The sequence below is a fragment of the Bos indicus genome, chromosome 12 (genome assembly GCF_029378745.1).
Source record: "Bos indicus isolate NIAB-ARS_2022 breed Sahiwal x Tharparkar chromosome 12, NIAB-ARS_B.indTharparkar_mat_pri_1.0, whole genome shotgun sequence".
NCBI lineage: Eukaryota > Metazoa > Chordata > Mammalia > Artiodactyla > Bovidae > Bos > Bos indicus.
In genome coordinates this window covers 71,829,169-71,856,823 of record NC_091771.1, presented here as the reverse complement: position 1 = coordinate 71,856,823, position 27,655 = coordinate 71,829,169, and the positions used below count along the sequence as shown (strand labels likewise).

The following is a 27,655-nucleotide window of genomic DNA, read 5'->3' as shown; positions in this document are numbered from 1 at the left end:
GACTCCCATGTGGTCAGCTCAGGTCATCTGGCCAGTGATCCAGCTTGATCCTTCCCTCTGCCTTACCCTGTTTATTCCCTCCTGATTCCACAGTGTTGACCCCAAGGGCACCCCTGATACACATCCCAGAACTAAACTCCATCTGAGTGTGCATCCCAGAGAACCAGCCTGCAACACGTATCATAAAACATTCCAGTATTTGGGGAGGATTTTTATTGAAAATTACTGATTACACATGTACCAGTTAACATTTTAACATTAAATGTTAACATTTTAAAAACTCCCAATAAAATACAAAATGGTAGAAACAAGGACCTTTAGTGTGAATGTCATTACCTTTGGTTTAAAATTCATAATCTAATGTTGTCTGACCAAATGAAATTAAGTTATATATTAACAACAAAAGACAACTATATGTTGAACCATATGAAAGTGCCATTTTATAGCTTATAAAAAGACTGAATGTTAGCAGTTCTATATGGTTCAATCTAAAAGAAAAAATCTATAAGCATTTGAAATTTAGAGAGCATTATGCTTATGAATAACCCATGGGTAAAAGATACAGTTAATGAATTAAATTAGGAATTAGAAAATACATAATACTATGGCTATTGACAGAGGTGAGTACCAAAACTTGCAGGTTGCAGCTAAAATGGACCTTAGGGGAAAAGTCAGCTTTATATACTTATTTTAGAAAAATGATGACATTACTAATCTCTTTTCAATTTAAGAATTTAGAGGAAAAACCTCAACATTAAGGAAAACTTGAAGAAAAGAAAGAATGATATGATGATCTAGGGGAAAAAAAGAGCATCAGTCAAGCAAAAATTTGATTCTTTGAAAACAGGAAAAGGTTATGCAAGATTATTCACAAAAAAGAAGGCTAAAAGAAAATTAAAAAGTTAAAAGAACAGAGTTAGAGATGCTGCAGAGATTAAACATACAAGATATTGTGAATAACTTTATGTCAACCAAGCTCAAAACTCACAGGAAACAGATTCCGCCTAGAAAAATGAAACTTATCAAAATGACTCTGCAGAAATAACACACTGAATAGGAAAAACATAATTAACAAAAGTCACCCAGACAGTGTGGCTGCACAACACTGTGAATGCAATTAATGCCACTGGATTGTGTGACTAAAAACGGTTATATGGTAAATTTTATGTTATATATATTTTACCACAATTTGTAATATTAAAAAAAATAAAATTCTCTATCTAGAAGACAGTCTAGCACACGTCTGTCCTTCATTAGCAAATCCCCTATAAGTGCTATTTTGAGAAAGCATATTTTCTCTTCCTTCTCTTTTAGAACATATAATATTGTCCTTCGGTATTTAACCATATATCTATTTTTTGTTGTTGTTACTTAAACTATAGTATATTATTATGTTTTTCCTATCAGTTTTCTCTGTAGCATTTTAACCACAGGTCTTTTGATAGAAAAATGGATTCTAGTCATGTTAAAGGAAGTGGTGACACAAAACAGCAACTTCACACAGTCTTCAAGTAAACAGAATCCCTGATATAATTGGAAAGTAATATGTAATTCTGGGAACAGTAAAAATACATCTGTGACAACTTTGTCTCAAATATTAGAAAATGAGTTTAGCTCTGGAGTCTCTCAAGACACAAAACCTGGGAGACAGCTTTTATTGGTGGCCTGCACCTCTGATTTGGATAAGAAAGTGAGTAATATAACATTTAAATAAACATCATAAATCCATTTTCAAGAGCTTGAAATCATTGAGTGAAGTTGGAGAACAAACATCTTGTAATGTGTAAATATTTGTTGCTGGCATAAAAAAAGTAGAATATAGTTTATGCAGTGCAAAGCCTATTGGAAAAAAGCCTTTGGAATAGACAAATTAGACAAATAGACAAATAGAATCAAAGTGTTGATGCAAAAATTGTTCAGGCTGAGGGTTGTCCACTGGAAACATTCATAACCACGAGGTCACTGTGAATAATATCTGGCTATCTCCTTTTGAAGTACACCTGAGGGAGAAAAAGACAAAAACAACAGGTTTAAAAGTTTTTAAGTCCTCCTGCTGATGCAACACATTTCTAGGTTTCCTTCTTCATGTGAAGCAATCATATCACTATTGGAGGCACAGTTTTTGAAAAACCAGGGCTGTATTTATTCTAAAGAGGAAGCAACCCCATTAAAACCCTCAGTTGGGCTGGATATAATGCTAAATAACCTGTAGATCTCCTAGATTTCTGGTCATTCAGAATCACATATATGCTTCATAACTACAGTAAATTGATAAGCAAAATCATTTTAGTCCCTGAAATAAATTTAAAACAGTGTAACAAAGAGGATAGGAAAACTAGCATCTTAACAGGGTTTGTCATTTTCACACATAAAAGGAGCACAACAGATTTGGATGTTAATGCTGCTGCTGTTAAGTCACTTCAGTCCTGTCCGACTCTGTGCGACCCCATAGATGCCAGCCCACCAGGCTCCTCTGTCCCTGGGATTCTCCAGGCAAGAACACTGGAGTGGGTTGCCATTTTCTTTTCCAATGCATGAAAGTGAAAAGTGAAAGGGAAGTCCCTCAGTTGTGTCTAAGTCTTCGAGACACCATGGACTGCAGCCTACCAGGCTCCTCCGTCCATGGGCTTTTCCAGGAAAGAGTGCTGGAGTGGGGTGCCATTGCCTCCTCCGTTGGACTGGCATATACATATGAAATATCCTGGTGTTTAATTTGTGTGGCAAAGCAGTTATAGGGCCTATAGAAATGTGACCTGTGGATAGTGGGTCACAAGAATGAAAAGAAAATCAAATTCTTTAACAATGACTCAATCAAGAGACTTCTCTAAAATGTAAGATGATACCCAATAATAGGACAGATCTCTACCAGACCTTTGAGCTCTTGAATTCTACCAAATTCTAGCTGAACAGGAAGAGATACTGGTTTTCTCAGTGTATAAGCAGAACACAAAGGAAAGGAAGTGCTGTCAAGTTCCACAATCATCAGTTTTTAGTATCTTTGTCGTATCTCGGTTACTTACAGATGCACATAACAAGATAAAATAATGTCAGGGATTGTGAAGCCTTATCTCTGAATGTGTTTGGACAAAAAAAGGACTTCAAGTGTAACTCTTTATCCTCAAAGAAGAATGTGAAAAGTTTCATTTGAGTCTTTAAAACAGAAAATGTATTATCTATCAGAGGCTGACTCGTGTCACAAACTGGGTTGCTTAGACATATGATTCCATCTCTTTTATAAAACCTGACTGCAAGTGCATTGTGGGTGCTGTAAACAGAGTTATCATGAGAGAGAATGAACTTCACACACGAAACAGAAAAGCACTAGGACACCCACCTTCATAGTAAGTGCACTTTCTTACTCTCTTGTTGCTAACATAACCTGCTCTGCACATGAAATGCTATATATTTAAATGTCACTTAAGGAGAAAAATAAACCCTCCAAGAATGCTTGGGCCCACTGGCTGATATCTGAGGCTATTTCCATTGTAATGGAAGCACTTAAAAATAAAGCCTTTGGTGGGAGTGGGGGGATGGTTAATTGCATATCATCACCCTCCTCCATTTTATTAAGCTAGACATAGTTGGTGATTATATGCTTATGTACTATTTTGGTGAAACTAAAAACAGTTAAAGGAACCAAAGAAAATTCATTTCATTTTCTTTTTTTCATTTTCTACTCCTTAATATTATTTCCAAAATTATCTGCTTCCTTTCTCCATAACCCTTCTCAATACAATTTTTATAAAGAAAATATTATTTCTGCTGCTGCTAAGTCACGTCAGTCGTGTCCGACTCTGTGCAACCCCATAAATGGCAGCCCACAGGCTCTCCCATCCCTGGGACTCTCCAGGAAAGAACACTGGAATGGGTTGCCATTTCCGTGTCCAATGCATGAAAGTGAAAAGCAAAAGTGAAGTCGCTCAGTCGTGCCCAACTCCTAGCGACCCCATGGACTGCAGCGCACCAGGCTCCTCCGTCCATGGGATTTTCCAGGCAAGAGTACTGGAGTGGGGTGCCATTGCCTTCTCCCATATTATTTCTAGCAACATTTAACTAAAAAGGACTTTGCTTCATGGTCTGAAATACCTGAACTGGATACTGCAAAGGATCTTCAGCAATTGGAGACACCTGATTAGGGTCTCTAAAGTGACCTAGAAGAACTATGGGTATATTTGTTTTATTATTGGGAGGCAAGGTTTCTACCTACAGCCTTTTATAAAATGATCCCACTTTTATACCGTTAAATGCTCTATATCCTCAAAGCACTTAAGCATCTGCTCTCTCATCTGATTCCTGTGATAAGTGTGAAGAAGCCAGCAGGGCTGTAATCCTGCTATACACACAGGTGAGGACCTGAGGCTCAGAGACCTGGGGGACACAAGACCACGTGGATGCTAAGTGCCTCCTCCATCTATCCAACTGGACCAGGCTCCTAGAGCTGGGATATGAGATTTTTACAACTGCTGGGCTGTATTAGGAGATTTCATGAATAGGGAACATGACACCTCTGTTACATACTGAGAACAAAGAAACTTCAAAAAATCTCAACCTGATCTGCTTCATCACAGAACAGAATGGATGGCAGGCATTTATTCTTGGAGCTGAACTGTGTCCCCTCTGAAATGCTGTTGCTGAACACAAAAGATGCCATGATTCTTGGCCTCCAGAGGAGAAGAATTCAATTTGGGGCCAGTGATGAAGCCTGATCACTCAGAGCTTTTGTGTAATAAAGTTTTATTAAAGTATAAAAGAGACAGAGAAAGCTTCTGACATAGACATCAGAAGGGGGCAGAAAGAGTGCCCCCTGCTATTTTTTAGGCGGATGTTATACAGCTACTAGTAGTAGTAGTGTTAGTCACTCAGTCGTGTCCGACTCTTTGTGACCACGTGGACTGTGGCCCGCCAGGCTCCTCTGTCCATGGGATTCTCCAGGCAAGAATACTGGAGTGGATGGTCAATCACTTCTCCAGAGGATCTTTCTGACCCAGGGATCTAACCCAGGTCTCCTGCACCGCAGGCAGATTCTTTACCATCTGAGCTACAGGGAAGATCAATATAGCTACTAGCAGTCTGCTAATTAGAGAAAGGAAATGTCTTAAAACTCAGAGAATGGTACCAGGCCCCTCACAAACAACTTGCATTTTGTGACAACCTTGGCACAAGATGAGTTGTCCCTGGCCATAAAATGATTGACATGAATCTTGAAGAAAGGCACGTTTCTAAGCAAATATAGTTTCATTGACATAGCTTAAGAGAACATTTGAATGAGTAAACATTCTGGTTTCTCAAGTCCATTCTGAGTCTTAGGGGGAACTGACTTGAAGACAGAATCTAGGATAAATACGTAGTTCATTAACATAGGTTAAGAAAAACATTTCCATAAGAAAAATGCATTGGTTAGCTCAAGGTTTGAGAAAAGTTCAGGTGGAACCAGGTATCCTATGGCAATACAGAATTTTAAAAGAAATCTCCTTTTTAAATTTGTATCATTTCAGTTCAGTCGCTGAGTCCTATCCTACTCTTTGTGTCCCATGGACTGCAGCATGCCAGGCTTCCCTGTCCATCACCAACTCCTAAAGCTTACTCAAACTCATGCCCATTGAGTTGCTGATGCTATCCAACCATCTCATCCTCTGCCATCCCCTTCTCCAGCCTTCAATCATTCCCAGCATCAGGGCCTTTTCAAATGGGTCAGTTCTTCATATCAGGAGGCCAAAATATTGGAGTTTCACCTTCAGCATCAGTCCTTCCAATGAATATTCAGGACTGATTTCCTTTAGGATGGACTGGTTGGATCTCCTAGCAGTCCAAGGGACTCACAAGAGTCTTCTCCAACACCACAGTTCAAAAGCATCAATTCTTCTGTGCTCAGCTTTCTTTATTGTCCATCTCTCACATCCATACATGACTACTGGAAAAACCATAGCTTTGACTAGATGGACCTTTGTTGTTAAAGCAATGTCTCTGCTTTTTAATATGCTGTCTAGGTTGGTCAAAGCTTTTCTTCCAAGGAGCAAAGAAAGTAAAAGTGAAGTCACTCAGTCGTGTCTGACTCTTTGCGACCTGTGGACTCTAGCCCACCAGGCTCCTTCATTCATGGCAAGAATACTGGACTGGGTTGCCATTTCCTTCTCCATGGGGTCTTCCCAACCCAGGGATCAAACCCAGGTCTCCCACATTGCAGGCAGATGCTTTAACCTCTGAGCCACCAGGGAAGCTCCAAGGAGCAAGCGTCTTTTAATTTCATGGCTGCAGTCAGCATCTGCAGTGATTTTGGAGCCAAAAAAATCAAAGCTTGTCATTGGCTCCATTGTTTCCCCATCTATTTGCCATGAAGTGATGAGACCAGATGCCATGATCTTAGTTTTCTCAATGTTGAGCTTTAAGTCAACTTTTTGGCTCTCCTCTCTCCTCATCAAGAGGCTCTTTAATTCTTCTTCACTTTCTGCCATAAGGGTGGTGTCATCTGCATATCTGAAGTTATTGATATTTCTCCCAACAATCTTGATTTCAGCTTGTACTTCATCCAGTCCAGCATTTCTCATGATGTACTCTGCATATAAGTTAAATAAGCAGGGTGACAATATACAGCCTTGATGTACTCCTTTCCCAATTTGGAACCAGCCTGTTGTTCCATGTCCAGTTTTTACTGTTGCTTCCTGACCTGCATGTAGATTTCTCAGGGAGCTGATCAGGTGGTCTGGTATTCCCATCACTTGAAGGATTTTGCAGTTTGTTGTGATCCACAGAGTGGATCTATGGCTTTGGCATAGTCTATGAAACATAAGTAGATGTTTTCATGGAACTCTCTTGCTTTTTTGATGATTCAGCGGCTGTTGGCAATTTGATCTCAGGTTCCTCTGCCTTTTCTAAATCCAGCTGCTTAAACATCTGGGAATTTACGGTTCACATCCTGTTGAAACCTGGCTTGGAGAATTTTGAGCATTACTTTGCTAGCATGTGCGATGAGTGCAATTGTGCAGTAGTTCAAGCATTCTTTGCTATTGCCTTTCTTTGGGATTGGAATGAAATCTGACCTTTTCCAGTCCTGTGGCCACTGCTGAGTTTTCTAAATTTGCTGGCATATTGAGTGCAGTACTTTCACAGCATCATTTTTCAGGATTTTAACTAGCTCAACTGGAATTTCATCACCTCCACTAGCTTAGTTCTTAGTGATGCTTCCTAAGCCCCACTTGACTTTGCATTCCAGGATACCTGGCTCTAGGTGAGTGATCACACCATCGTGATTGTCTGGATCATAAATATCTTTTTTGTATAGTTCTTCTGTGTATTCTTGCCACCTCTTCTTAATATCTTCTGCTTCTGTTAGGTCCATACCATTTCTGTCCTTTATTATATCCATCTTTGCATGAAATGTTTCCTTGGTATTTCTAATTTTCTCGAAGAGATCTCTAGTCTTTCCCATTCTATTGTTTTCCTCGATTTCTTTGCATTGATCACTGAGGAAGGCTTTCTTATCTCTCCTTGCTCTTCTTTGGAACTCTACATTCAAATGGGTATACCTTTCCTTTTCTCCTTTGCCTTTAGCTTCTCTTCTTTTCTCAGCTATTTGTAAGGCCTTCTCAGACAACCATTTTATCTTTTTGTATTTCTTTTTTTGGCAGATATAAATTGTATAGAGAAGGGGAAAACATATAACACTAGTAGTTTGATTCTTCCTGCAGCTTATGAGAGAGATAAAAAATGTCTGACACTTGCAGCCTACTCCCTCCGTTTGGAGACCCCTGGCCTTCCTTCTTCCAATTTTACATGTTGAAGTCCTAAACCCTCTAGTACCACAGAATGTGACTGTATTTGGAGACAGTGTCTTTAAAGAGGCAATAAAGTTAAAATGAAATCATACTGGTGGGTCCTAATCTAACAGATTGGAGTTCTCATATAAAGAGACCATGAAGGTCAAACAAAAGGAAGAGCATGTGAGGACACAGAGGGAAGATGGTGTCTACAAGGCAACAAGCGAGACCTCAGAGGAAAACAACCCTGCTGACACCTTGACCTCAGACTTCCAACCTCCAGGGCTGTGAGGATATAAGTTTCTGCTCTTTAAGTCGCCTACTCTTTGGTCTTTGTATGGCAGCCCTAGCACACTACAGCCCCCTTTAGCTTTATGTATCTAAAAGCGACTTTCTCTACTATTTCAAGGATCATCCAAAAGGGTCAATCAGACAGTGTCAGCTCACCTGAGCTGCAAGTTCAAGAAAATGTGATGTGGAAGCACCTTCTCCCAGATATTGGGTTTTCTTTTCAGATGAATGAATTCTGTTCTATTAGAGTGAGAACCTTGTGACTTAGGCTAGTGCTCCCCGTGTTATAGCTCTGAACAATGCACTGATATCTAATGCTTGCACATTCAAAAAACCGATAATCTGACAGTTTATCCTCCTAAGAGGATGCAGAGTATGCAGAAGTAATGTCAAGATGGGATGAGAATTAAGAATTATGTTTATTTCTGTAGAGGGACCTGAGCCAGTGGCAGGACTGAAATCCTTGAGTGAGGTTCTGCCTCCCTGCGAACTTCAGTGACTGGCCTGACCTTGGCTACCATGTGACACGAGAAGTGTTCTCAGGCTCGACACAGAACACAATACCTAGGATGGCACTTCGACTCTGCCAGCAATTCCCCCTCTGTGCTCCTTGGACCAGCTCTGTCACCTTGGGTGAGCCCTGTACACACTCTCCTCATCCATCACATGGGATAAAAATGGACCATCATGAGATTATGTGAAATCATACATGTGAGAACTGTATAAAACAAATTATAAATAACTACACAAATGTAACTTACCATTAATATTGTTACAGTAGGTGCAGGATTACCAGACCTGGAATCACAAGATTTCTAATTCTATGACCTATGACTGCTTCAGTATGTATGTTACACTTGATTTAAAATATTTACTAAAAGACCAAATTTATAATTCTGTGTCTGCTGCAGACTAGCTTAACACCAGTTATATACATAGGGCCACCCTCCTTCTAAAGCACCTTAGTTTCCTCATCTGTACAAAGAGAGTGTTGAATCCTATTATCTTATTATCTGGACCAATCTAAAATCCTGTGTTCTATTTCTCATTATTCAATGTCATGATGATATAGTTTTAAAATGAATACTTTGACATACAGGTGGGAACACCTCTTTTTGATGTGAAATGCCTAAGGTCAAAAGAGCAAAGGGTTTGGAAGATTCCTGGCTCTCTAGGTCTCAGGATGGATAGTCTGACTGGGAGACACTCCAGTGGATAAAAGCACTCTGTGAATTTCAGCCATAAAAAAAAAAAAAAAAAAAAAAAACCTTGTTCAGCTTCTCTAAATTTGCATACAATGTAACTACTTATGAAAAGTTGAGAACACAGACTTCCTTGCCCCTAAACCTAAGCACAAACTGTAACTCTACCAACTCTTCAGCCAGCTCTGGGACCCAGGAAGTCTCCTACCTGATGAGCAGCAGAAGGTCTTGCTCTGCATTTCCTCATTTCTACAGAGGATTGAGAGAAGACAGTAATGAACTCAGGCCACATTTTAGATAAATCTTTCTTATACAAGTACCTAAGATACTGGGACATGTTTTCTTTAAGACATTTTAAATATTACACAAATACTCTTATTCTGTTTACAAGTGAAAATCTGGGAAAGGCAGAAAAGTATGAAAAATGGAAAACATATCCATAATTTAACATCCAGGGATAAATTTTTGATGGGGAAACCACATCCCACCCTGAGCCACACACGTTAAGGGGTAAGAACACCAGACCTTCCTTCCCTCCCTCTATCTTCTCATCAACTCCAATCCCACTCCCACCTGGTTCCAGAAAGAATTACAGATGGCTGCTTGACAATGGCTAAGTCTCTTAAACCAGACCTTGGTTACCACTACACTTCTGTTAGGAAGATACCATGTGACCTGAATGTGACTCACTGAGCCCCTTCCTCACAGCACACACAGTGCTTAGTGCTTCACACACCTCATCTCTGAGAAAGTGCTCTGTAAACCTTCAGGCACCATTCAGACTACAGTGTGAAGGTATTGTGATTTCTTGATTTGTCCTGATGACAATTTCATCTTCTAGAAAGTAGAGGAAGCATGCGGGGTGGGGGTGGGGGAAGGAAATGGACCTACTAAACAATGAAGAATTAGGGAGAAAGTGATAATATCAGGTAAGAGTTTTCTTTACAGGTTAGGAAACAGAAGAGACCTACACCTTTCTCTAGAAGAGCTTCCTAGAATCAAAATATTCCAAGTTTTTTCCCCTTAAACTCTCAAATTTCCTGGATATTCCTTGACAGAACCTATTCACAAATGTGCTGAGCACCAATCAGAATGAATGTAAAGGGTATGAAAAATGAGACTGTTCAGTGCTCCATGAGAATCTCAACTCAGAGTCTGAACACATGGAAAGTCGAATCCAAAATCTGTCTCAGGCACAGGTGTGTGCATACAGAAGGGTTCACACATCCCGACCCCACTCCCAGCACTGCTGCAGATTCTCAGCAGACCGTCAGCCTTCTACCTGCCACATGTTGTTAAGACCCAGTCATGAAGCTTCCTCTCTGGAGGCTTCTAACTGAAAACAGCACAGAGTGCTTGCTCCCAGACCCTTGGTGGAGATCCTGTGAAGAGTGAACCCTGGAGGCAAATTTTAATTACAGCTTCCCGCAGCAGGCTCACCTATTTTGCCCTTTTGGTGAGGACAGCAGCCTCCTCCTCGCCCAGTTGTTGAACCATCTTGTAAAATAGGCTGTTTCTATTTTGCAGCAAATTATATGGCCGATTACTTTCTTTCCGAGTCCCTGAATCCAAAACCTGTTAACAGAAGAAAGAAACCCATTAGCACACAATATCCCCCAGTAACATAACTCAGACAATATTTCAAAAAGGGGCAGGTCACGGAGAATTTGGGTGGTAGGACTGATATTTAAATGGTTTGATTACTATGTTTTACTAGGGAGACAAAGGCCCAGCCCGACCTTTCATCATTATATGGTTATAGGAAAGGAAGAAAATAAAAAGTTTAAAATATGATTACTGGAACTGAACAGTCTGTAGCATTTTATATACTGCCCAGGGCATTTGGGGTTGTTATCATTAGTTAGTGCTTTTAGCTCTCAGACTCTGGCCTTTGAGGGCTATTTATACAGATACACAAAGTTGGGAAATATCTTGATTCAAGAAAATCAGACTGCTTTTATCTAAAAAGTAGGTTGACATACAAACCACATGACAGTTTCCTGACAACAAATTATTTGTCCAGTTGATTTGACAATCTGAGCAATATTTTTGGGGAAAAAAGTAAATGCTTCCGGAATTTCTTTAGGGTCTGGGATTATGTCAGCCCCTACTGGAAGAACTAATGCTGAAGCTGAAACTCCATTACTTTGGCCACCTAATGGGAAGAGCTGACTCACTGCAAAAAACCCTGATGCTGGGAAAGATTGAAGGCAGGAGGAGAAAGGGACGACCACAGATGAGATTGTTGGATGGCATCACCAATTTAATGGACATGAGTTTGAGCAAATTCCAGTAAGTAGTGAAGGACAGGGAAGTCTGGAGTGCTGCAGTCCATAGGGTTGCAAAGAGTCTGAAACTGAGAGACTAAGTGACTGAATAAGAGGGGCAGAATCCCTTGTCCAAGAGGTTAAGATGCTTCTTGACATTGGCTGTAGCTGTAGTTTATTATTATGAGAGTGGAAGGCTGGCAAAAAGAGCTGCTATATAAGCAGCTTTTGCGGAAGTGCTCTGCACAGAAGGCATTTCTAGAAATACAGTTTTCTTTTTGGATAAGACTATAAAAGCAAATAAGAAATTGAGCTCCAAATTGAAGTGATCACTGCCTGCACAGCACATGGGGTAGCCCAACCTGAACTGCCTAGGATCTGAATCTGTTTTCACAAATTACTTTTATTTGCTTCTTTCTCTTTATTTCTTAGGCTACCTGCCTTTCACCCCTTTTATTGCTCATTAATAAACCTAATTGGAAATTGAAAGGGAGAGGAAGGGGCTCTTAACTTTGCCTCTCTACTTATGAGTGACCTTGGTTAATGGTTATGGAGGAGGAAAAAGTACCTGAAATAATTGACCCAAATAATAGAACTACAAAAACAGTTCTGATGTTACTGCTGCTGCTGCTAAGTCACTTCAGTCATGTCTGACTCTGTGCGACCCCATAGACCGCAGTCCACCAGGCTTTGCCATCTCTGGGATTCTCCAGACAAGAACATTGGAGTGGGTTACCATTTCCTTCTCCGATGCATGAAAGTGAAAAGTGAAAGTGAAGTCACTCAGTCCTGTCCAACTCTTCGTGACCCCATGGACTGCAGCCTACCAGGCTCCTCCATCCATGGGATTTTCCAGGCAAGAGTACTGAAGTGGGGTGCCATTGCCTTCTCCAGTTCTGATGTTAAGTGGAATTTAATTATTCATTTAGGTCATATTTAGAGTAAATGTATCTAAAGAGAATATGCGGTATGGGCTTACCTGGTGGCTCAGTGGTAAAAGAATCTGCCTGCCAATGCAGGAGTCCCAGGTTTGATCCCTAGTCCAGGAAGACCCCACATACTGTGGAGCAAATAAGTTCATGCACCACAACTACTGATCCCATATGTCATAACTACTGAAGCCTGAGCGCCTACAGCCTGTGCTCCACAACAACAGAAGCCTCTGCAAGGAGAAGTCTGCACATTTGCCACAACTAGAGAAAAGCCCACACAGCAACAAAGACCCAGCACAGCCAAAAATAAATTAATAAAATTATTTTTTTTTAAAAAAGAAAAGAATATGCTGGAACTCTAAACAAGACACAAGTTATTTTTTCTACACATAGGTATTGCAGTTAACTTCATCCTGTTTATTTAATTGGAAACATTTTTTAAGTCTCATAAAGGGCATATTTCTATTAATCTTTTGTTTATACTGTGAATCATTGTTAAGAGCAGCTTTCTCAAAAGAGTCCAAGAATAATTTAATGTCTCATCTACATAATTAATTTTCTATATGCCTATTGAGCATGCCAGTTTAGATGCCCTGAATGTGCAATTTTACTTAAGTATAGCATAATAGAACATAACTGCTCCTCCTGAAGTTGAAGAAGAAAAACTGCAGTTTTAAAACACAGGTCTCAAAATATCTATGTTCAATTAATCTATGAAAGATTAGGTAAGAATATATATTGAAGAAAAGACAGTCTCTTTGCTAGGTAGTACTGGGAAAGCTGCATACCTGGAAATGAATGAAATTAGAAAACTCCCTCATACCACACATAAAAATAAACTCAAAATAGTTGAAAGACCTAAGATAAGACTGGGTATTATAAACAGAAAGGAAAACACAGGCAGAAAACTCTTTGACATAAAATACAGCAATATTTTCTTAGATCAGTCTCCCAAAGCAAAGAAATAGAAGCAAAAATAAACTGGATCTAATTAAACTTAAAAGGCAAGACTCACATTAGGGGCTACAAGAGCTAAGATGGGACATAGACTGAAAAATGGCCAGAAACAGAATTTTACCAAGTTAGCCTTTACATTTACTGGCTTGATCAAAGACTCTAGATATTTCAGAATAAATAAACATAAAGCAAATCTAAATTCTCTTTGTGTACAGAAAAATAGGTATAGTTTTAGGTTTTTAACATCCCTTATAAGAATAACATTGCATAATTTCCCACTATGTCCCCACCCTTGCTGTAACACAAGTTAAACTATAAACTAAATCACACATTCAAATTGGTGTGATAATAATCCCAGAACCCCAGGATCTCTCCAGGAACCCCAACCTTGAATTACTTATCAAGCTCTAGTCGGTTATGTAAAAAAACATTACATTGGACAAATGAGTTACATAAGCCCAATAAGACATGTTTATCAAACCTGTTTATGTGTATATATTCTTGGTAGCTGTCTAGACATAAAAATTAAATGGACCCACTGCAAAATAACTCGATCCATTTCATTGGCAAGATGCCATCAGTGAAAAGGAGGAATGCAAGGAGATGTGGGCGAGTGCACTGAGAGGTGGAGGGCAGGAGAGGATGGAGTTAAAGCCTGATAAGAAATTATGACAACAATAGAGATAGATCCCCACTTATTGACAAGTAGAGTTGCAAAAGGAAGGTCTGTGTCATATCTCTGTTTCTGGTCGCCAGGCGATGACACAGGGACAGCTGTCCAAACTTGCATACTGGGTCCAATGAACATAGGTGCCCATGATTTTCTAAGTGACGGGGCAACATGGCAAGTATTAACTCAAAATCCTTTCTTAGATCTTCAAATAATAAATTAGTCTCTCACCAGGGGGGTGATGAGGACTGGGTTACAGTTGCCTCCACAGTCACTTTCCCAAATCTGCTGCCTTTGCTCATAAGCACTGCCCTCTTAAAGTATCTCTTCTTCCCAACTGTGCTTTCTACCTCCATATTAGTTATTTTCCTTTGAAAACTTGAGTGAAATCTTTTGGAGTTTTTGAAGGAGTTTTCTCTTCTGAAATATTCTAATTGCAGCCATGTAGGCTTCTGAAAGAAATGTTCCATGAAGGTGAAAAACAGAATTTAAGTAAAACTCTAGTTAGACATGAGCTGTTTTGTGCTTTCCAGGTGGGGATGTTACAACAGTTTCTGGTTTTGATTTCCCTGGGGAAAATTCTACTGAGAAGAGGTTTGTGTTGAGGAAGAAACAAAAAACAAAATCAAAAGACTGACTATAAACAAAAGAGGTGGAATCTGCGTTTCCTGTCCCTGGTTTTGTTTTTTCATCATTCATTTCCAAAGAACTTTCTAACTGCAGACAGTGAAAATGTTGACCACAGACAATACTGTTAATGCAAGTGCAGATTGTCACATGCTTCTTTGTTCATGGTTCTAGGGAGAATTCAGGTGATATGAAAACTGCAGTGTGCAGGAATTAGAGGCAACAGCTGTGCTATTGGCTGCAGAGAAAGCAGGTCACAAGCACCCAGCTAATCCTAAAATCTGTAGGAAGAACCCTCTAATGTAGAGACAGTAGTGAGTCTTAGGAGAAAAAGGATTTCTAATTTGTCTGTCTTGCTCCACTGGTTTGGAGCAAATGAGGAAGTTTAACTTAGTTGCTGTTATGACTTTTATGCTTAATCATAACTTAGATGCTGTTATGACATCTTCAAGATACTTTAGAAGAATTTCTTTGTAAAATAAAACTCTGAAACATTAATGGCTTGGTTTATCGAACCAAAACTGGGTAAATCCCTTCGGAGAGCTTTACCATCTGAACCACCAGGGAAGACCCATCAGAGAGCCAGCACATACAAAATGGTATTAATTGGGTCACAGTTGTTTCCCCAAAAGCCTTTTCTCTTGGTTACTTACGCTAAGCAAAACCATATCCATCTAATTATTTCAAGAGTTTTGAATGAAAGTGACAATTTGAAAAATATATAATCTCTAAAGTGAAGTGTTAGTTGCTCAGTCATGTCCAACTCTTTGCAACCCCATGGACTGTAGCCTGCTAGGTTCCTCTGTCCATGGAATTCTCCAGTCAAGAATACTGGAATGAGTAGCCCTTCCCTTCTGTAGGGGATCTTCCTGATTCAGGGGTCAAACCTGGGTCTCCTGCATTGCAGGCAGATTCATAATAGTCTGAGCCACTAGACAAGCCCATATTATGTCAAAGTTTCAGATTAACTATACTCGATCTCTAAGATGAAATTTTAGGCAGCTATTAAAATTGTGCTATAGAAAATTAATGACATGGGGGATTTTAATAATATATTGTTGCTATAAAAATTCTGCTGATGAGACACTCTGTTTTGCATAAGACTTTGGGCAATGGCACCCCACTCCAGTACTCTTGCCTGGAAAATCCCATGGACAGAGGAGCCTGGTAGGCTACAGTCCATGGGGTCGCTAGGAGTCGGACACAACTGAGAGACTTCACTTTCACTTTTCACTTTCATGCACTGGAGAAGGATATGGCAGCCCACTTCAGTGTTTTTGCCTGGAGAATCCCAGGGACAGAGGAGCCTGGTGGGCTACCATCTCTGGGGTCGCACAGAGTCGGACACAACTGAAGCAACTTAGCAGCAGCAGCAGCATTACACTATTAATAGTTCTAATTTTATCCCAATATTATTACAGCACTATACAACTGTTACATTCTGGTGGTGGGTATTTTGTAATCTTCTCTTTAAAAGATTTAAAAAATTTTTCCTATTTCTACCTTGCACATTTATTGCTCTTTTGTAACAAATATATATATTTTTATGAATTAGGCTCTTCATTTTAAAAAACAGAATAAAAGAAAATATACATCTATGTTTGTGCCAAAATATTCATCAGTGCAACAATATGTAATTATTACACCTTAACACTTGCAGTGACAGGACTTTATGGTGACAGCACTGTTGGTTATGCCCTTCCTTCGTCAGCATCTGCCACTTGCCCAGCCCCTCCCCCAGGCTGGCAGCCCGCCCTGTGAAACATCAGGCTTTGCAGCAGATTGACTTGTCTTTATGCCCTTAAAGCTTTCAGAACAATCACTTGCTTTCCAGAAAGTAACTGGTACAAGCATCCCTCAGAGCTATTGTGGGTTCAGTTTCAGAACAACAGAATATACTGAATATTACAGTAAAGTTAGTCACATGAATTTTCTGGTTTTCCAGGGCATATAGAAGTTATGTTTACACTATACTATACCCAAGCATGTGTGCAATAGCATTATGTCTGAAAAAAAAATAAATGTACAGACTTTAACTTAAAAATAAGGCATTGCTAAAAAATATTAACCATCATCAGAGACTTCAGTAAGTCATAGTAGTAATAGCAAAGATCATTGATGTTACAGTTCATCAAAGCAACTGCACTGATAGTGAAAATGTCTGACATATTGTGAGAATTACCAAAAGGTGATAGAGACATGGAATAAGCAGATGCTGATGGAAAAATGGTGCCTATAGACATGTTCGATGCAGGTTTATGACAAGCTCTCAGGTTGTAAAAAAACGCAGTATCTGGGAAGCACAATAAAACAAGGTATGTCTACAGTTCTAAAGCAAGCAATAAAAATAAGATTGCCTCAAAAATTGAAGGTTTGAGAAAAAACATTATTTGTGATATTTTTGCTGCACTGAAAGCCAATTGATAATTAGAAGCTCTAGAATAACATATAAGCTTTACACCTGGGGTGAATGGAGCACAGAGGACAATCCCCAACCCTGAAGCTGAGGGATGCCTGTCTCTTGGTGCCCTGAGGTCTAATCTTGTTATTCCTACAAGAGGAGTCAGCAACAAAAACTAGCTCAGAATGAGAAGTAAACACAGGTCCAAGCTTACATCTCCTGGTGGGACCTCCTTGTGACACTACTGATGATCTCAACCAAGGAAGCTTAAACTGAAGGTCTCCCAACACAGGAGTGGGAAGAGCAGCTCCACAGTGAAGGGTAAGATCCTTTCTGGAAACAAGGTCATTCATCACAATGATGACAGACTCCACACAGAACCCTTGCCTTTCCCTTCTCCCTCCATCTTCCCCATTCACCCAGATGCTCAGTCTCTGCACCCAGAAACCAGCATCAACTTCTCTCTCTGCCCTCAGATCCCATGTTCAATCCATCACACAGTCCACTTGGCTCCACTTCCTTATCTACCCCAGGTCCCACCATCTCACCATTTCCACTGCAAGCACCTTAGACTAACCCAACAGTCTACAGAGAGCACATTGTAAGAGAGTGAACATTGAATTTGGAGAACTGAAAGACCATCAGTGTGGTTTTAGCTGTAAAGGAAGGAGGGATAAGAGAGTGAGACAAAACTAGAAAGTTGGGGAGGGACTGGCTGTACATTGCTTCATAAAAGTCCTTTAAAGATTTGTTCACAGACATTGACCAAGAGAGAAGAAATTGAGATTATAGAAATTTACCAGGAGATATTGATAAGATATTCCAAGATGCTTATTCCTTGGAAAAAAAGTTATGACAAACCTAGAGAATGTATTAAAAAGGAGAGACACTGCTTTGCTGACAAAGGCCCATATAGTCAAAGCTATGATTTTTCCAGAAGTCATGTATAGATGTGAGATTTGGACCATAAAGAAGGCTGAGTGACAGCCAACGAATTGATGCTTTTGAACTGTGGTGCTGGAGAAGACTCTTGAGAGTTCCCTGGACAGCAAGGAGATCAAACAGTCAATCCCAAAGGAAATCAACCCTGTATATTCACTGGAAGGACTGATGGTGAAGCTGAAGCCCCAATACTTTGGCCACCTGATGTGAAGAGCCAACTCACTGGAAAAGAACCTGATGATGGGAAAAATTGAGGGCAGGAGTAGAAGGGGATGACAGAGGATGAGATGGTTGGATGGCATCACCAACTCAATGGACATGGGTTTGTGTAAGCTCTGGGAGATAGTGAAGGAAAGGGAAGCCTGGCATGCTGCAGTCCATGGGGTCACAAAGAGTCAGACAGAACTGAATGACTGAACAACAAACCGATAAGTAAAGTGTTAAAAAAATGAGCATATTTTGATAATAGCAACAAAGCTGACTGGTTCAGAGGATATAGATGTTCACATCTGCAGATCAGGTGCTGAGTGATAACAGTTTAGGACTGATCAGGAGCATGTCCTCCATTTCTGTGCTTCTTCAGTTTCCCTAACCAGCCACACATTCCAAGGTGACAGTATTTCTAAGAATTAGATAATAAAAAGAATCTGTTACCATGAATGTCGTTAATACTATAATACTAAAAAACCAAAAATAAATCTTTAGGGTACATTTAGGAACAAAGAATTTAATTGAACAGACCCTTAACTGAGCTGGAGATCAAGCCATCTTTCTGCTGCTATGTCTAAACCCTGACAAAGGGCTTGAAACAGGTACATTTCACAGCATCATTTATTTATTATGGAAAAATGGTGCTTTGGGGGACAGTCTTTGAAATACAATGTTGAGAGGTAAGAACAACAAAGTGACAGGTAAAAACTAGAAATAAAAGGTTACTTTTCCAATTAGCATTCAAGAACACAAAATGAAGGACTGACACAAAACATTTCTAGAAATTAAGAGTCACTGTTGGGCAATCTTGAATGTCATCCCACCTTTCATGAAAGTCTGCAGGTAGAGCCTGCTTCCTACTGTGATATCTAGTCCACGTGACCAGACACACTGCTTGGAGCCTAGATGACAGGATGTCTCACTCCTTTCGTCTGCCTCCCCAGAGCTCACTCCTGAGCACATCCAGCTTGGGGTGTGAGGCTACAGGTACTGCCTCAATGCTGACAGCCTGGTATCTTCTCAGTGTCCCACTGATGATCCCATCTGGCAATGCATGTGAAGTAGGATAGGAGGTGATATTCCAGAAGCTGCCCAAGAAGTCAAAGAGATGGTACTAATATCCTTAGATATAAGGAACTGTGGGTATTACTGACCACTCATTAGTGATTATTACTTGTTTTGTATGAACCATCAAAATACCTTAAAGTATCTTGCATTCCCTGAGATTATTTGCTGCCAAAGTTTTTCCTTTGAGGAATGCTTTTCTTGTTTTATAAAGCCACATCCTAACATTTATTGAAACTGAGAAAACAACAGAGGGAAAGGACAAGGAAAGAGATAAAATGAAAAAGAGAGAGAAAAGGAATAGTTAGAGGAAGGAAATAAAGCTAAGGAAGGAAATATTAAATTACTAAGGAAGAAAGAGCCAACCAAACCTGGAAGGAATATACTAGACAGATAACCAGAGACCAAAGCCTGGAACTTGCCATGTGTGCAGAACAGAGATATTGTGTAAGAGACTTGCTGGTTGTTTAGTTAGTCTCTCATCCCTGATTTGCCTTTCTTTCCAAACTCTCATCTGTGATGCAGAAGCTGGGTCTCTGCAAGTCACTGCAAGAGTTCAGACTCTTTTGCCAGGTGGCCTTTGTTAGGTCTTGCCAGTAGGGGGCCCTAGAAGAAGACTGAAGGTGGAAACAGCTAATGTGCTACCTGATTCTGCTACTAGCATCACCTCAGCACTGGGACCTGACTCCAGCTCCCAGCTATTAGCACCTGGAGAACCAGCCCCATCCTGCCCCCTCACAAATATGACCAGCAACCGGGCAGTGACCTCTCCTTGGAGGTCTGAGCATCAATTTTTTAGGGCCTCTCTTTTGAATTCTCAGGTCTGGAGATCTGTCCGAGGATATGGTAGCTGCTTTCTAAGATCATTACCCCCGTGTTTCATTTTTCTAGCACTCTAATCCATATGTAATACATTTCTTATATGAAATCCTTTCAGTTAAAGTACTGTTTTTCTCACTAGGCTTTTTCTTCTCATGGACTCCTGAGAAATTCTACAACTTTAGCCATCAACCTCCTGGCAGTCTAAATTAGAGCCAAATTTTTTGATAAGAGAATCCAAAAATGCTGAAATTTCTATGATACAGTGAAAATGATGGTGTTCTGCCCCACTAAAATATGGAGCTATAACTTAGGTTTGAAATATTTTAATGGTTGGTGATCATAAAAAAATGACAATTCAAATAAACTTTTAATATGAAAATATAAGATCATTGGATATATTATTTAATAGTGCATTCTAAAAGTATAATTAAGTACTTGAGTAATTTTCAGGAATGAGAGAAAAAACTAAGAGAAAAATTAATGGACGTTCCTATCAAATTTTACATGGAAGGATATATTGAAAATTGAACATAAATGGAAACAGCTAAAATGGAGAGGGTCTTACCATTATCCGTTCACAGTCAATAACAGTGCTCAACCTGTGTGCAATGGTCAGCACAGTGCACTGGGCAAATCTCTCACAAATTCTTTTTTGTATGAACTCATCAGTTCTAGAAACAAAGAAGTTGATTTAGTTCAGTAAAGACAGGAAAAGCAGACTTAAGACTTAAAAAAATATTCTATAATATTTTTACAATGTTTTTAAAAATCAATACTTTAACATATAGTCTTGTTCCTAAAAAACTAAGTATAAAAAGTCTACTTAGAAATTTAATATTTTTTATAAAATGATGGAAAATTAGCCTTCCCTCAAAATTGCTTGAAACTATCAGGAGCTGGATTTAGGAATTCAGCTCTCTTATTGTGCCTCAAAACAACATTAACACCATATAACATGTCTTGGTTTTTTCCTTTGTTTTCTGGAATTAATATTATCAACAGATATCCATGAGGCCAAAAGAGCACTTAGAAACATTTCGAAGATTCACTAAATGTTTTCCATTTACCACATTTACAAGTCAGTTCAAGATTTCCTGGGGCTCAGCTCCATACCTTGGATCCACGTTTGATGTGGCTTTGTCAACAATCAATATCTGATTCTTCCTGAGAAGAGCCCTGGCAAGGCACACCAGTTGTTTCTGACCAACACTCAAGTTCAACCCAGATTCTGCTAATTCGGTATTCATTTTAGCAGGAAGACCTTTGATGGATTCTTTAAGTTGTACCTATGGATACAGAAAGAATGACATTTTTCTAAGCAAACTGTTCCTGAAGTAGACAAGCCTCTTAGACATTAACTTTGACATCCTCAGGACTTCTTATATATCTTACATGTACAGCCAGGTGATGGGGAGAGCTCCTTCCAGTGAATGTTCACTGAGAAGATGGTGGAGTCAACTCAGGACAGAAAGATCTCAGTGTCCCCCATTCCCATCACAGGACATCCACCAGAAACCTCACCTAGGGGTTAGTTATGGAAGTCTCACAAAAAGTGAAGCTATTTCTCCCAATGTGACTTAAACAGAAAAGTTAAAAGGATCTTTATGGTTGAGTCAAGTTTCCCAATGTACATTTTGCATAGGAGTTGGTATACTAAAGAAAAACCTTCAAAAATTTTACAGAAAAACTGGTTCTCTGAAGATATAAGCTTATTGGCCCTTTATTATTTTCTAAAGTTTAATATATGCAAGTTCAAGCAATGACAAACTGCCCCTTATACATGAGTAATCCTGGAACCCATTCTGATGATGGTTCTTTCCCAAGTTTAATCCTATAAATAGTGGACCAATCAAGTGCATTTTCTTCAGTGTCATAAATGCATTGTAGTGAATGAAAACACATGAAAAATAAAACACAACATCTTATTTCCCAAAGCATATGGATACAGGTTATTGTCGTCCAGTCACTGAGTCATGCCCAACACTTTGCAACCCCATGGACAGCAGCACACCAGTGTTCCCAGTCCTTCACTATTGCTTGGAGTTTGCTCAAACTCAGGTCCATTAAGTTGGTGATGCCATCCACCCATCTTGTCTTCTTTTGTACCCTTATCCACCTGCCTTCCATCTTTCCCAGCATCAGGGTCTTTTTCAGTGAGTTGGCTCTTCACATCAGGTGGCCAAAGTATTGGAGCTTCAGCTTCATCATCAGTCCATCCAAGGAAAATTCAGGGTTGATTTCCTTTAGGATTGACTGGTTTCATCTCCTTGCTGTCCAAGGGACTCTCAACAATTTTATCCAGAACCACAGTTCAAAAGCATCAGTTCTTCAATACTCAGCCTTCTTTATGGTCCAACCCTCACATTGGTACATGACTACTGGGAAAACCATAGGTTTGACTACATGGACTTTGTTGGTAAAGTGATGTCTCTGCTTTTTAATATTCTGTCTAGGTTTCTTGCAACTCCTCTTCCCAGGAGCAAGCATCTTTTAATTTCATGGCTGCAGTCACCATCTGCAGTGGTTTTGGAAATAAAGTCTGTCATTGTTTCCACTGTTTCCCCATGTACTGCAATGTAGTGATGAGACAGGATAGAATGATCTTAGTTTCTTGAATGTTGAGTTTTAAGCCAGGTTTTTCACACTCTTCTTTCACTTTTATCAAGAGGCTCTGTAGTCCTCTTCACTTTCTATGATTAGAGTGGTATCAGATGCATATCTGAGGTTATTGATATTTCTCCCAGAAATCTTGATGCCAGCTTGTGCTTCATCCAGCCCGGCATTTTGCATGATGTACTCTGCATATAAGTCAAATAAGCAAGGTGACAACATATAGCCTTGACGTACTCCTTTCCCAATTTGGAACCAGTCCAAATTGTTGCTTTGGAACAGCTGTTCCATGTCCGGTTCTAACTGTTGCATATTGGCCAGCATATAGGTTTCACAGGATGCAGGTAAGGTGGTCTGGTATTCCTATCTCTTAAAGAATTTTCCACAATTTGTTGTGATCCACACAGTGAAAGGCTTTAGTGTAGTCAATGAAGTAGATTTTTTTTTTTTATGGTATTCTGTTGCTTTTTTGATGACACAATGGATGTTGGCAATTTGATCTCTGGTTCCTCTGGCTTTTCTAAATACAGTTTGTACATTTGGAAGTTCTTGCTTCATGTACTATTGAAGCCTAGCGTGAAGGATTTTGAGTATTGCTTTGCTAGCATGTGAAATGAGTGCAATTGTGTGGTAATTTAAACATTCTTTAGTACTGCCCTTCTTTAGGATGGAAATGAAGACTGACTTTTTCCCAGTCCTGTGGACACTGCTGAGTCTTCCAAATTTGCTGGCATATTGAGTGCAACACTTTCATGGCATCATCTTTTAGGATTTGAAATAGATCAGCTAGAATTCTGTCACCACTAGCTTTCTTCATTATGATGCTTTCTAAAGCCCACTTGACTTTGTGTTCCAGGATGTCTGTCTTTAAGTGAGTGATCACATCATTGTAGCTATTTGGGTCATTAAGACCTTTTTTAAAAATAGTTCTTCCCTGTATTCTTGCCACCACTTCTTAATCTCTTCTGCTTCTGGTAGGTCCATACTGTTTCTGTCCTTTTTTGTGCCCATCCTTGCAGGAAATGTTCTCTTGGTATTGCTAATTTTATTGAAGGGATCTCTGGTCTTTCCTTTTCTATTGTTTTCCTCTATTTCTTTGCATTGATTACTTAGAAAGGCTGTCTTATCTCTCTGTGCTATTCTTTGGAACTCAGTATTGAGATGGGTATATCTTTCCTTTTCTCCTTTGCCTTTAGCTTCTCTTCTTTTCTCAGCTATTTGTAAGGCCTTCTCAGACAACCATTTTGCCTTGTTGCATTTCTTTTTCTTGGGGATGGTTTTGTTCACCACCTCCTGTAGAGTGTTTCAAACCTCTGTCCATAGATCTTCAGGCACTTCAGAACTAATCCCTTGAATCTACTTGTCACTTCCACTGTATAATTTGTAAGGGATTTGTTTTAGGTCATGTCGGAATTGCCTTGTGGTTTCCCCTACTTTCTTCAATTTATGCCTGAGTTTTGTAACAAGGAGTTCATGATCTGAGCCATAGTCAGCTGCCATCTTGTTTTTGCTGACTGTATAGAGCTTTTCTGTCTTTGGCTGCAATGAATATAATCAATCTGATTTCAGTATTGACCATCTGGTGATGTCCACGTGTAGAGTTGTCTCTTGTGTTGTTGGAAGAGGGTATTTGCTATGACCAGAACGTTCTCTTGACAAAACTCTGTTAGCTTTTGTCCTGCTTCATTTTGTACTACAAGGCCAAACTTGCCTGTTACTCCAGGTATCTCTTGACTTCCTACTTTCACATTTCAGTTCCCTATGATTAAGAAGACATCTTTTTGGTTTTAGTTCTAGTAAGTCTTCTAGCTCTTCATTGAACTGTTCAACTTCTGCTTTTTTAGCATTAGTGGTTGAGGCATAGACTTGGATTACTGTGATACTGAATGGTTTCCCTTGGAAATGAACTGAGATCATTCTGTCATTTTTGAGATTACACCAAAGTACCGCATTTTAGACTTTTGTTGACTATTTTTTTTTTTTCAGCCAAACAAAAGTAAATTGGAGACTTGAAGCCAGGCAGCCTGGGCATAAGTCTTGCCTGGCTGTGCCAACTGGGCAAGTTCCTGAACCTACTCTATCTTATCTTCCTAAACTCTAAGTAAGAATATAATATCATAATTATAAAGGTGTGTACCTCTTAAGATCATTAAGAATATTAAATATGTCAGTGCACGTAGAATTTGTAACAGATCAATAGATATTGCCCATTATTAATAATGCTATCAGCTCACCCCTCCTCAAGTTCTGCTTCACTTTTCTCCTTTGCATGTATCAGCACTGAGATTTTGTTACATATGTACATTTTGTTACATATGTTTGGCTTGATTTTCAACTTCTCCAGGAGAATTTCAGCTCCAGAAGGACAGACATTTTATCTCTTGATGATTGTGACAGGCTCAGAATCTGCAGCACTGCCAAACAAGCTCTTAGATATTTGTTGGCTGGATGAAGGTGGGCTTCCCTGGTGGCTCAGTGGTAAAGAATCCACCTGCCAAACAGGAGACTTGGGTTCAATCCTGGGTGAGATCCCCTGGCTAAGGAAATCGCAATCCACTCCAGTATTCTAACACTGTTTCCTTAGTAAGTGTAATTGTAAAAAGGATATATTCTTATAACAATTAACTGACTCCAAGATATCATATCACACTTTAAACAAAGGAAAGCACTGAAAAAGTTATAATTTAAGGAAAACAGAACAAATAATAATTATACAAACCATACATCTCTGTATAGAATACTTCAGATTTTTTTTGAACTTGGGAAAATAATAGAGTATAGCAAAACTGAAAAATAATAAACTGGACTCATAAGGCACCCTGTCTCCATCATCGCTATGTGCACTCTGTGTAGTAGGTGCTGACGCCCCTCACATGAGGTGAACACAGATGTCAGGTGCTTTCCAAATTTTGTGGAACTTTATTACTTTTCAAAGAGAAAATCTGGTGTGGGCCAGAAGGAGACACTGAAATGCAATCAACAGATGGGGAAGAGCTTTTGCTAGAGCAGGGCCAGCAGTAAAGGAATTTCATCTAACACAAGGCCTGGGGAAATGGACATGTGACCTGTTGCCACCGCAAAGACTGAATCACATGGTTCCTGATGCATCGGCTGCTGATGCCCAGATTTCTGTATCTCGGTTTCCTGTGTGATGTGACACACTTGTGTCCTAACAGAGACACTATCAATGTCAGACATTTAACCACACAATTTCTTCCTAGTTTTGACAGGACATTTTTGTTATTGTTTAGTTGCTAAGTTGTGAAACTTATGGACTGTAGCCCACCAGGTTCCTCTGTCCATGGGATTTCCCAGGCAATAATATTGGAGCAGGTTACCATTTCTTCTTCTAGGTAATTCTCCCAACTCAGGGATCAATCCCACTTCTCCCCCATTACAGGCAGACTCTTTATCACTGAGAAACTGGGGAAGCCCCCATACTCTGCCCTTAAATCCAAATCCCAGTATCTAAAGTGTTTTGTTTTTGCTTTTTAACAGAAGCAACACATCAATGATTCATTCCCAGAGTTTTATCTACTATGACGTTTTAACCTCTGGGTGATAAAGTGCTTCATCTTCAGGTACTACTCATGTTATATTTTTAGAGCTGCCTTTGCTTTTTAGCACCCCAATAGCACTAATTTCTGATGAACTTTTATCAGTTTACAGTAAGTTGGCAAGTTTTCAGTACATGAAAAATGTACTTTCAGCATATTTAGAAAAATAAACAAAATGAAACAGGCAGCATCCATAGGACTGTCTTCCTTCTGAATGTCCATCTCTGCTAAGGAAGAAGGAGGAAAGAGAACTACAGGACCTTAAAAAATTTTTAAGGCGTATTTTCCTTTTAATTGAAGTTTATAAAGAGGAAAACATAGTGGTTCTCTCCTACTCATTCTCAGGTTAACTCTGTGAGTTTGGGTTCACATATCCAGTTAGGCATCATACACAAGTTAATTTTTGGTTCACTTAAAAACTGACTTCATTGATTTAGTGATACCTCTTGATGAGGGTGAAGAAGGAGAGTGAAAAAGTTGGCTTAAAACTCAACATTAATAAAATTAAGATCATGGCATTCAGTCCCATCATTTCCTGGCAAATAGAAGGGGAAAAGATAGAAGCAGTGACAGATTTCCTTTTCTTGGACTCTAAATTCAGTGCAGATGGTAACTGTAGCCTTGAGATTAGAAGGTGAATTCTTCTTGGCAGGAAAGCTATGACAAAACTAGACAGTGTGTTAAAAAGCAAAGATATCACTTTGCTGACAAAGGTCCGTATAATCAAACCTATGGTTTTTCCAATAGTCATGTACAGATGTGAGAGCTGGACAATAACAGAGCACTGAAGAATCGATTAGATTATGGACTGTTCCATCTCTGGGTTGGGGAAATCCCCTGGAGAATGGGATGGCTACCCACTCCAGTATTCAGGCCTGGAGAATTTCATGGACTGTATAGTCCTTGGGTGCAATCTATAGTAATTGGATGCAATCTCAAAAATGACAGAATGATCTCTGTTCATTTCCAAGGCAAACCATTCAATATCACAGTAATCCAAGTCTATGCCCCAACCAGTAATGCTGAAGAAGCTGAAGTTAAATGGTTCTATGAAGACCTACAAGACCTTTTAGAACTAGCACCCCAAAAAGATGTCCTTTTCATTATAGGGGACTGGAATGCAAAAGTAGGAAGTCAAGAAACACATGAGGTAACAGGCAAATTTGGCCTTGGAATACAGAATGAAGCAGGTCAAAGACTAATAGAGTTTTGCCAAGAGAAAACACTGGTCATAGCAAACACCCTCTTCCAACAACACAAGAGAAGACTCTATACATGGATATCACCAGATGGTCAACACTGAAATCAGATTGATTATATTCTTTGCAGTCAAAGAGGGAGAAGCTCT

At 39.5% G+C, this 27,655-nt stretch overlaps 1 protein-coding gene across 6 annotated transcripts in view; it reads right to left on the bottom strand.

Moving 5' to 3' along the window:
* LOC139176086 (ATP-binding cassette sub-family C member 4-like) overlaps positions 1–27,655 on the bottom strand; it is a 374,149-nt gene that overhangs the window by 204,330 nt on the left and 142,164 nt on the right. For 2 of the 6 annotated variants that reach the window (XM_070799886.1, XM_070799888.1), the window contains 4 exons: positions 21,254–21,426; positions 20,706–20,811; positions 10,688–10,822; positions 197–2,000 (listed from right to left, as the gene is read on the bottom strand). The exons of 2 other annotated variants lie outside the window; for them this stretch is intronic. In XM_070799886.1, coding sequence (XP_070655987.1) covers positions 10,688–10,822; positions 20,706–20,811; positions 21,254–21,426 — 414 coding nt within the window. In that variant the 3' untranslated portion in view covers positions 197–2,000. Of the gene's footprint in view, positions 1–196; positions 2,001–9,455; positions 9,497–10,687; positions 10,823–20,705; positions 20,812–21,253; positions 21,427–27,655 lie in introns of those variants that run through there. 2 more of the 6 variants (XM_070799887.1, XR_011569624.1) reach the window with 2 other exon arrangements.